The sequence below is a fragment of the Chrysochloris asiatica genome, unplaced genomic scaffold, assembly GCF_000296735.1.
Source record: "Chrysochloris asiatica unplaced genomic scaffold, ChrAsi1.0 scaffold00040, whole genome shotgun sequence".
Taxonomy (NCBI): Eukaryota; Metazoa; Chordata; class Mammalia; order Afrosoricida; family Chrysochloridae; genus Chrysochloris; species Chrysochloris asiatica.
The window spans coordinates 9,355,122-9,367,055 of record NW_006408558.1 but is presented as its reverse complement, the minus strand read 5'-3'; the positions used below and the strand labels follow the sequence as shown (position 1 = coordinate 9,367,055).

The following is an 11,934-nucleotide window of genomic DNA, read 5'->3' as shown; positions in this document are numbered from 1 at the left end:
TCAAGGACATAGCCATAGAGGGCTAGAGCTGAGAGTAAAGCATCCAGCTGATATGAAGTGAGGGGAGATGCACAAGAACACCCAAACTTGCAGACAATAATACCAATTTGATGTATCCTCGATGGCTTAATAATCAGAACTCGACTAGAAGAAGATTAACATCACCACCACCACCCCCCAAAAAAAATCATGATACGGGAAGCAAGGGTAAATTGCTACAATTTGATGAACCTGACCTACACTCATGGAGGTGGGGTGGTGATGTGCTGTGGAGTCAGTTCTGACTCATAGTGACCCTGTACAGGGTTTCCAAGGCTGTACAGGGTTTCCAAGGTTATAAATCTTTATGGGAGCAGAAAGCCTCATCTTTCTCCCGCAGAGCAGGTGGTAGTTTCGAACTGCTGACCTTGCGGCTCACAGCCCGATTCATAACCACTATGCTACCAGAGCTCCTTACTCATGGAGGTAGTTACTCTAAATACCAACAGAGAGGGAAGGAGTCTTCACGTCAAGTATCAATGCTATCCCCTCTGCACACAGGGTAGATAGGGACAGGCAACTTACCGACAATGGCTACTTAAAATGAGGGGGTAATAAAGGCAAGGTTTCAAGAGGGAGTATAGTTTAAGAGTTGGGAGTGAGAGGAATCCCCACTGAATTCGCTGTCATCTTGTCTAGATGGGTCTGGTGAAAAGAGATGGGGATAAGATTAGTATGATTCAATAGTGAGTAACTGTTATCATTACTAATTGTGACTATCACAATTGTAAAGGTAGAAGTTTTGTAAGAAAAACAAGGCAGTGGTTAATTTTACAGTCCAGAAACAGAGGCCCCTGGAACAATCAAGGAAGATGAACACAAGCAGAATGCGGGACTTTATCCAGAGAAGCAGCATCACCAGAGATGGAGGCAGAGATGGGGACACAGAGAGAGGGAATGGCTGAGGACTCGAGATTCATGGGAAGAGAAGGACTAAGAGCAGGTGGCCAAGAGGCTGACTTGCCATTTTAGAGGTGTAAATTATTATATATGCCTGAGTTGTTGGTTTTTTGTTTTGTTTTTCAAAACAAACAAAAAGCTAAAGTTCATAGAGAGAAACATTGGTAACTGATGGTAGGGATTATAATCATTGTAATGAAACAAGGTGTATGATTTGTTGAATGTAAAACTGATAATCTGCCCTGTAAACTTTCACTTAACCCACAATAAAAACCTTTAAAAAAAAAAAAAAAAATCATGGACCCTAACATAAAAGTGGCCCAAAGTCCAAATAGAATCTCTATACGATAGCTCCTATACAATGGTGGTAGGATGTAAACTGGCACAATCCAGTCATTGTATGTCTAAAGTCTAGGATATGCACACTTTTTCTTTTCAGTAATCTGATTCCAGGATATGCCCTAGAAAAACATAACACGTGTGTACCAAGATACATATACAAGAATGAAAATTCCGAGAAAAACATGATTCTTAAGATGCACAGCACCAAAGTTACCTCAGTGAGCACACTTACTAGGATTAGGAGCTGCCCCAGCACCAAATGCAGACTGGCCAGGCTGCTGGCCAAACACAGGAGGCTGGCTACTGCTTGTTACTGTCCCAAATGTAGGGGGTGCAGGCTGAGAACTAGCTGCAAATAATGCTGTTGAAGATGAAATCGATCCAAAGCTTGGAGGGTTCAACTGGCTGGCACTTTGACTTTGCCCAAATGTTGGGGTCTGGCTAGCACCAAATGCAGGGCTGGCAGATGGCGTTGAAGAAGGTCCAGTGCCAAACACAAATGAGGAACCTAGACACCAAATAAATGTTAGGATCACCGTAATTAGTACAATGGGAGTATCCTCATAAATGTCTATAAACTTTAAAGCAAATTTCAAACTGATTTTCAGATACACCTTGCTAAGTAAATCAAGATTAAGTAAGTTTGAATAATGAGCAAGAAAAGAATTCTACCATTTAGTGAAACACAGAATCCACATAAACAGAAACTTCAGTTAACATGACTTTCCACCTTCACAGTCAACAATTTTTGCATGAAGGGATGTAATTGAGAAGACAATCCCCCACGAGAAATTTCATGTTGACCAATGCTGAATACATGTATACACTGCAAGAAGAAGGATTCTAATAAAACATTCGCCAGTTCTCTAATATGTGGCTATTTACAAGTTACGGTTTAGAGAAAAGAATAAAAAACTTGAAAAACTAAAATTTCACTCTTATCAAGATTAGAAAAATTGTTTTCAAGAGTAAAATATTACATATATACAATGATGCACATTGAGGCATACCTCTAACAATATTGGGGGTTTAGTTCCAAACCACTGTAATAAAGTACATAGAGCAATAAAGTTGAATCGCAGTAATTTTGGTTTCCCAGTGCATATGGAAATTATGTTTACACTACACATTAGTCATTAAGTGTGCATGCGCACTAGGGAAAAGTCTGAAATACTGTATGATTGAGAGATATGAAGCAAGCACATACTCTGGAAAAATGGCTCCAATAAAAGACTTGCTCAATGCACAGCTGCCACATTCAATTTCTGGAAAAAAACAGTATCTGTGAAGTGCCTGTATTGAGTAATTACAGCATGCTTGATATAGTTGACCTAAAGGAACCCAAGCTGTTATAGTATTTGTTAACCATTGGTATACATCAAGTTAAAGTTGACCAAACAATGTATTTTCTTAACGTGCCTGCAGAGCTAGATGTGGTTGTAGCTCCAAAGCTGAAACCAGTGTTTGCTGTAGTACTACTGCTGGCTCCTGGACCAAAGACAAATGGGGTAACAGCGGCAGCTGTGCTAGATGTGGTTGCTGCTTTGCTGCCCTGATGAGATGTACTGGATTCAGCAGAGTTACCGAAGGCAGAGTTGCTCACAGGATTGCTGGCCTGTCCAAACACAAAGGCAGCCACAGGTGGATTGGAAGAAGTGGTGGAGCTACCAAATAGACCAGCATTAGCCGAAGTGGCTGCTAGGCTTGGATTCGAGGAATTGTTGCTCAAGAAACTGAAAACGGACTTTGCTGCTCCTTGATCTGGAAGAGAAACTAAGAAACCAAAATCCTTACTAATAATCTCAGAAAGCATTTTTCATGGTGTCTATAATTAAAGTATTTAGAAAACAAAATATTAACTATTTCCTAGAGAGCCATAAATCAGATGGACATCTGTTATACAAATTTTGACAGATACATATCCATCTTTTTGCTGAATATTTAGTGTATTACATTTGGTCTTACAGGTGTTACAGTATGTTAGCAGGACTATATAGCTTTATTTTATCTAAATGGATAAGTGATTTTTTTCTGCAGCTTGGATTGATGAGTGTATTCTGTGGCCACTGACTTGGAAGGTCACCTTGATGATATCCTAAATTTCCTAATATGCATGCATCTGTTTCTTCTGCTGTTTTAATTATTACAGCTTTATGTTGTTGTTGTTGTTGTTATGTGCCATCGAGTCGGTTCCGACCCGTAGCGACCCTGTATAGGGTTTCTGAGGGTGTAAATCTTTACGGGAGTAGAAAGCCTCATCTTTCTCCCGCGGTGCAGCTGGTAGTTTCGAACCGCTGACCTTAAGGTTCGCAGCCCGATTCGTAACCACTACGCTACCAGAGCTTTATAGTATTCTTTATATTGGTAGGGCAAACCTACTTGTGTGCCTTGCCCTTCTCCCAAAAATTTATTGAGCATTTTTCCTTCTGGATGAATTTAAGAATCAGCTTAGCTGCCAAGTTCCACCAAAATACTGAAGTTGTACATGGTGGTGATGGTTGTATGCTGTGGAGTCAGTTCTGAATCACAGCGACCCTGTACAGGGTGTCCGAGGCTGTATGTCTTTACGGGAGCAGGAGCCTCATCTTTCTCCCGCAGAACAGCTGGTAGTTTCGAACTGCTCACCCAGAAGTTAGCAGCCCAACTCGTAACCACTAGGCTACCAGAGTTCCTTAAAGTTATAAATGTTGTTGTTGTGAAGTACCGTCGAGTCGGTTCTAGCCCATAGGGACCCTGTATAGGGTTTCTGGGAAGCGGCTGGTGAGGTTGAACTGCCGACCTTGTAGTTCAAATGGTTTTGCAGTCTGGTGCATTAACCCACTGTGCCACACCAGGCCTCCAGAAGTTGTGTATGAGGAGAGGAGAAATAATCTCACCCCGGGACAAGCAGAACTACCTCCTTTCAACTATGCAGTATGTTAAAAGGTTCTACTGATTTTATAAAATACCAAATTAGAAATGTTAGAAAACATAAATGAGATATACTGTTAAACATCTACTGATTGCTGATTTTAGGGGGAAATAATTGATTTTCGTATGGTGATCCTAAATCCAGCTACTTTACTGAAGATTTTTTGTTGTTCCTCCAATAATGTCTCCATTCCAATACTGCCCATCTCAGTTTTAGCTCCTTTTTAAAACATTACATAATCTTACTTTTGATTTTAAAGGAATAAATATTATTTTTCAAGTAAAATTTTTAGACAAAAACTGCTCACATCTATTTGTTGAATTTCACAATTGCTGTCTTTCCAATTTTTTTCTTTTTTTTGCATTGTTGTTGTTAAGTGCCGTTGAGTCGATTCCGACCCATAGCGACCCTGTATAGGGTTTTCAAGGAGCAGCTAGTGAGCTTGAACCACTGACCTCGCAGTTCAAACGTCTTTGCAGTCTGACGCATTAGCCCACAGCACCACACCAGGATTCCTGGTGCTTCCAGCTAATTCAGGAAGTGTCAATGCTATGAACTTTTGATTCTTTTGAGTGTCTGAAAACATTTCTATTTTACACTTATGTTTGAATAAATTTAGCTAATTATACGGATTCTAGGTTTAAAATCATTTATACTTTGTGGGTCCCATTTGATATTGCAAAGCAGAAGTCTGATGCAAACATACCTATTTATTTATTTGTGGCAAACAGCTTCTCTCTCTCTCTCTCTCTCTCTAAAAGCATTCAGGGTTTTTGCTCATGTAGCCTAAAACGTCACTGTCTCCTAAGTAGTAGGTCATTTCCATTTTGAAGATCAATGTTTTTGTTTACTCTAGGCAATTTTCTTCTATCACTGCTTTGCTATTTCCTCCCTATTGATGTCATCTTCAAAGAACTTCTCTTCAAACAAATAAGCCGAGGCTCCAGCCTGGAGCAATGCTTTTGTAGTTGGCACTGTGTTAGGGGAAAGTTGCTACTAATCTGATCAATTCACAAAATGATCTTTATTTCACCATGGATGCTTTTAACTTTTAAGACGCCCAACATTCCTGCACATTTTATGCTAAGTCTGATCATAAATGCCCAAAGATAAGGAGCCCTGGTGTGGCACTGTGGGTTAACATGCTGTACTGCCATTTGAACCACAAGGTCAGCAGTTCAAGCTCACGAGCCACTCTTTGAAGACGCTATACAGAATCGCTATGGGTCAGAACTGACTCAACAGCAATTAACAACAAGAAAGATCAGGAAGAAAGCCATGGATAGCTGTGCAACACTGTGTGGGCTTGCCTTTAGAGTTAGGACTCTCAACATTTTATATGTAGATCATCACTGGAATCATTTGGGGCGGGTGCCTAAAGCAGTAACTTCTTCCCAGAGAGCTGTTTTTGGGATTCTCAGTTTCAACTATGTTAAGTGTAAATAATGCTTTGACATGACACAATTGTCAGGATATCAGAAATCCCTTGTATTTTTTTTTTTAAAACAAAACCGAAAACTATAAAACTTACCAGCAGCTGTAGTATTGGTTTGAGCTCCAAAAGCAAAAGTGGCCTTTGCTGGCTGTTCTGATCCTTTCTCAGATGGTTTTACCATAACAAAACTCAAAGTCGAACTTGAAGAACTCTCATCTTTGGTTTGCTCTGAATTACCAAATGAAAACAAGTGTTGACACTTTGGCTCTTCATTGTCAGCTTTCTTTCCAAACACTAGAGAAGTAGAAGTGACAGGCTCCTGCTGTTTCTCCTCTGTCCTTCCCAAAGCAGACACTGAGGCAGATGGCAGGGAAGCATGTTCCATGTTGCCAAAAGTAAACCCTCGTTTGGTGGCAGATGTTTCTTCTTTTTTCGCTTCTGACATCTTACATGTGAAAGGAGCCACTGAAACACTCCTAGTTTCTATGGTTCCAAAGTTGCAGCTGCTTTTGTTCTCTGAGGTCACTGCGGTATTCCTAGCAGCAGGGGTAGGGTTAGTAACGCCTGTACCAAAACTAAAGCCTGCAGATGCAGGTTTAGGAAGTTCTCTCTTGTCTTGCTGCCCAACGTTAGGTACTCCAAATTGAAATGGAGTTAAAGGAGTTGGATTGCTTACACCAGAAGAAGGAAGTCCAAATTTAAAATGATTATCAGTCTTACTGTCTTTTTTATCTTCTTCAGGTTTAGGATCCGATGAGACTCCAAATTTAAAATCTCCAGTTGGTTTAGAAAATTTAAAGCCTCCACTCATGGGATTTACAGACTCAGAATCTGATGATACTCCTATTTTGAAGCCTCCTTGATCTCCAAATTTAACATTTCCAGTGTTGGTTAAAGTCTGAGAAGGACCAGAAGGGGAGGAAGGGATACCAAATTTGAAGGAGGAAGCAGCTGGGTTCGAAGATGATGCAGATGTACCAAAACCTTCAAAAATATAAAAGACACACTGAGAAGATGAACTAATATTCTTATCCTCTCCAATAAAGGATAACCCCTGAAAATCAAGTTATACAGGAGTAACTTTGGAAAGGCACACCTTGAAGAGTATTAGCAATAGCAGTGGGTGTGAACCAATGTGACCAATATTTACTATTAAAAATGCATCCCAGTGCCAACGATACTGACATGTCACCTGTCATCTATAGGCTGGCAGAGACCACAAAAAGCACTTTTATACAGTGCAGGTGGAAGTGTAAATTTGCATGCAAGTTGTGAGAAGCAATTTGTCAATATTTATCAAAAATTACAAACACATATATTCTCTAACTCAGCTGGGATTTTGTTTTAAAGATAAACCCACACACATGGCAAAATGCCATATAATCCAGGCAGATTAAGTAAAGATTAAGGAGGCAGGGAGACAGTACGGTATATAACACCTTTTTAAACAAGGTAGAGGGACTATGACACCTTTTCAAACAAGGTAGAGGGAATATTCAGAATAATGATATATATTTTTAGGATGTGCATAAAGAAACACAGCGTTATAAGGAGCTCCTGGTGTGGCACTGTAGGATCAGCACTGGACTATGAACCATACAGTCGGCGGTGGTTCAGACTCACCAGCTGCTCCTTAGAAACTCTATACCTCACTAGCAGCCGGAATTAACTTGATGGCATTTAACAACAAACAATTATTAGAGTCCTGGTGTGGCACAGTAGGATAATCACTCACTGGACTGCTAACCACAAGGTTAGCAGTTCAAACCCACTAGCTGTTCAGTTAAAAGATAGGGCTTTCTTCTCCTGCAAAGATTTATTGCCCTGGAAATTCGTAGAGAGGGTCACTATGAGTCCAAATCGTCTCGATGGCAGTGAGTTGGGTTTTTTTCTTTAACTAAACAGTTATTACCTGGTTGGGGAGAAGAATGCTGGGAAATGAGTCAAAGGGGATGAGAGAAGACTTTTTACTGTGAACCTTTTCATAGCAATGTTCTGAATAAATGTGCTATGTACTTACACAATACTAACAAGTTCAAAGTCTTGGTTATATAGTGCTTTTCTGTTAAAGAAACTAAGAAGAAAAGTACTAAAGATAAGCTATAACGAGTTATCAGTTTCCTGGGGGGACACTGCATGAGAAAAGGGGACATGAGGTAATTACGACGGGATATATCAAAAAGAACTGGAAAGCTTCCTGATTGTCTGAAGGACCCTCCCAACTGTCAGCTGTACCTCGTTAGCCACATAGTCATTTAATCAACTGTTGTGGTTAAGTGCCGTCAAGTCAGTTCCAACTCATAGCAACCCTGTAGTATAGGGTTTCTGAGGAGTGGCTGGTGAGCTTGAACCGCCGATTTTGCGGTTCAAACTGACCTTGCAGTCCAATTAGCCTGCAGAGCACCAAACACCAGGACTCCTTTCATTGCCTACAATCAGCATCAGCCTGTTCATCTGAAATGTGAAGCTGACTAAAACAATTCACACTGGTGCGTGAGAACTTGAAATGTTGGGCCAGCAGATGAAAACTTTAATAAGGAGTTGTGGTGTCGCTGTGGGAAAGACATGGAGATGGTAGCCACAAGATCAGTGGTTCAAACCCACCAGCCATTCACCGCTTGAAAAACGGGACTGGCTGCTCTGTTAAAGATTTAGGGTCTTAGAAATCCTTTGCAGCAGCTCTCCATTGCACTGTAGGGCCTGCTATGAGTCAGAATCTACTAGATGGCAGGGGTATATACTTTCAGGCATAAGCCTGTGACCTAGGAGTGAAAATTCCCAAAAATAGATCAGGGCTTTCGTCTCAATGCCAAAAAGGTGCCAAACAATTAAAAACAAAACTCTTTTTCTTGCTAACATTCAACAAATACCCCAAAACAGTTCTTTGCCCAGCCTTTAGAAAAATGCTGACCTGTGAAGAATCTGGACTTTAACAGTAATTCAGAGAGATAGGAACTGAAACCCTTCTGAGGCAAACACCTCATTTTACATGGATTCTCCACTGAGAAGGAAACAAACTATTTGCAACTATTTCTCTTCAAAGTAGCTTATTACAAGGAGGCACTTAACCATCACCTCACCTTTAAACTCCGATCTTGTGCCTGGCTTTGTACTTTCACACGATACACATTTGGTGGAATCTGCTTTGTTTTGTACAAGGCATACTTCACAGTCCCAGCTGCCCTCGGGTTTCCTGAACTTGTCCCATCCTAGAGAGCTGCCAGAAGACACAGAGACTGGTGGCGTGCTGCTACTTGAAGTAGGTGTTGAGCTTCCTAAAAACCAATGGGGGAAACAAAGGAAGTTTTACACTCACATGTCAATTCATTAGTAACACGTTCACTTCGTATTAGTTTTTCCCGTTAACATACCCAAAAAATGCCAGAAAAATTAACACTTTGTTAAAAACAAGACAGCTCAGCTTACTATTAATCTTATAAACAAGCAGCTGCTTTGGGAAGAACTACAACTGTTCCCCCAAAATGAAAAGTAGAACTACCATGTTGTAGTTAAGTGATGTCGCGTCAGTTCTGAATCACAGTGACCCTATACAGGAGGTCCTAGAATATATCTGGTGGGTTTGAACTGCCAAGCGTGTGGTTAGTAATACAGTACTTACTACAGCACCACATAGATTCCAGAACTATTGTCAAGTGACATCGAGTCAGTTCCGACTCATAGCGACCTGTGATCTACCATATGGCCCAGTAATTCTAGTTCTATATACCCAAATAGACTTGAAAGCAGAGACTCATAAAGGGACTTTGACACCAGTGTTCACTGCATTACTATTCACAACAGTCAAAGGTGAAAGCAATGTAAATGACCACCAACAGATAAATGGATAAACAAAGAGTGTCCCGTATGTACACTATTCTTACTCTGGTAAGGGAAAAACGATAAGGACTGAGCTTGAAGACATTATGCTGAATGAAGGGTATGGTGGGTTAATACGTTGGACTGCAAGGTTGGTTTGAACCGCAACATCAGCGGTTCAAACTCACCAGCCACTCCTCGGAAACCCTATACAGGGTCGCTATGGGTCAGAACCGTCTTGTAGGCACTTAACAACAACACTGTATGACCTTACTTATAAAAATACAACAAAAGGCAATGTTCAGTGACCAAAGCTTATTAGTGGTTGCTAGAGACAAGAGAGAGTGAGAAGAGGGGGTTAGCAGGGCTGGGAAAATCGCATTGATTAAGAGTAGAGTTGTATCAACTCTTGACTGTAATTACTGTCAATAGCTGGTATACCTATAGAAAGCTGGTGCTGGCAGAAGTTGTGTGATAGATATACTTAGAATGACAACAAAGAGTAGATACCTGTAGCTACTAACACACAACCAAACACTTTGTGGGAAATCGGTTCCTTAGGTTACACATTTAGGGTTACGGTTTCGTGGGACATCCCAGTTAACTGGCCTTACAACATGTTTGTTCTTACCTCCAAGCTCATTGTGTATTGCCTAAGGTCTTCAAAATTTAAACACTATCACCCAATACACAACAATCCACTCCCTATTCACAGCATCAGCAGAAGGGCCAGCAGAAAGAGGAGAAAATGGACTGTGTGGGGAACTGCCTTCTATGCTGAGACCAGACAAACTGAATGGTCTACAGCAGCTACAAGTACTGAACATTTTACCCAAAGATTCCATCAACGCCCAAGAGCCATCAAGGCAAGTGGTCAGGTCCCTTCAAGGGCAAACCCCCTTCCAAGACTAAGACTCAAGGGGAATACACAAGGGGAAGTGAGGGGAAAACCGCTATAAAGTTGTGAGCTATGTCTGACCACGTTGAATACACTCATGTGAACCTGGGTGGAGACCTGGTTGTATGGCAAGAACTGGGGATTCCTGGGCCCAAAGTCAGTAACACAGCCACAGAGGACTAGAGCAGAGAGTGAAGCATCCAGCCGATAAGAAGTGAGGGCACATGCACAAGAACATCCACACTTGCAGATAATACCCACTTGACATGGCTTCAAGGGCTCAATGATCAGAGCTCAACCAGAAGAAGAAAGAAGAGGAAAAAAAGACTAATCTGATAAAATCTGATCAACTTGACCTACACCTATGGATGCAGTAGCTCAAAATTGGGAACAAATCCTTACAGCAAGAATCATTTCCACCCCCTCTATACAGAGTAGACAAGAGATGGGCAACTTGGACACTGGCTACCCAAACTTGGGGCGGGGTGGGGTTGGGGGACTACAAAGGTAAGAAGTGACTGGCTTACAAGGTTTCAAGAGGGAGCCTAGATCCACAGGAAGGTAGAATCTCAACTGAGTGGTTTCCAATCTGTCTGGATGGGGCTGATGAAAGGAGAGGGATAGGACTCTGGTGGCACAATAGTGAATAATTGCTATCAGGACTGACTGTAAGGGTTGGAAATGTAAAAGTAGACGTTTTGTAACAAAAAAGGAGGTGAGTGGTTGACTTTGCAGTCTAGGAGCAGAGGTCCCTGGGACCATCAAGGGAGAAAAGCAGAGTGTGGGACCCTACCCAGAGAAGCAGTGACGCCAGAGATGGAGGCAGAGACGATGACATGGAGAGATGGAGTAGCTGGGGACTCTACACCCCGAGAAAGAGAGGGGCTGTGTGCTGACTGGGGGTTGGGGGCGCAGGCTTGCAGTGTGTACCCTTTGGTTGGTTGATGATGCACGGCAATGAAACGATATACTATAGAATGAATGTAAAACAAATATTCTCCCGTGTAAACTATCACATAATTCCCAATAAAAACTTTTATAAAAAAAAAAAAAAGATTCCATTGAAAAATCCTGACTGCAAGAGGGAAAATACAAAACACCATTCCACATTTTCATAGGCTCTAGACTTTCTGGAGCCATGAAAGTTGGATCAACCCCTGAAACTACCACCCTGAGATACTCCTTAAACCGTAAACCAAATGTTATCTGTCAAGTCACTGTCTTTAAACCAAACAATGGTGGAGTTTAATTAGGAAAACGATCTGCATTGTGTATGATGTGCATTTACTAACTGTCTGTATGGAATTATAAAATAGTAACTGGAAAGACAAGATAGGAAGCTTTGGGGCTGTGGGTTTCTGTTCATAGCAGGGGTGGGTGGGGTAGGGATGACAAACATGGGAAAAGCAGGATGAAAACTAAACTGCACATGTAGAATCTGCTAAATTGGTGGATGCTTTATTGTATATAGTCTCAACAACAGCAACAAACTAAACAAAATTTAGGGGTGAAAAAATAATGCTTACAAATTAAAGGTTGAAAGGTAAAAGACTAAATTGTTCCAAGAATCTTTATAAGGAAGAGAGAAGAAAA

General features: G+C 41.2%; 1 protein-coding gene across 2 annotated transcripts in view; it reads right to left on the bottom strand.

The window, feature by feature from the left end:
• NUP153 (nucleoporin 153kDa) overlaps positions 1-11,934 on the bottom strand; it is a 95,470-nt gene that overhangs the window by 8,337 nt on the left and 75,199 nt on the right. For both annotated transcript variants that reach the window (XM_006860798.1, XM_006860797.1), the window contains 4 exons: positions 8,708-8,902; positions 5,724-6,611; positions 2,701-3,042; positions 1,514-1,789 (listed from right to left, as the gene is read on the bottom strand). In XM_006860798.1, coding sequence (XP_006860860.1) covers positions 1,514-1,789; positions 2,701-3,042; positions 5,724-6,611; positions 8,708-8,902 — 1,701 coding nt within the window. The remainder of the gene's footprint in view (positions 1-1,513; positions 1,790-2,700; positions 3,043-5,723; positions 6,612-8,707; positions 8,903-11,934) is intronic.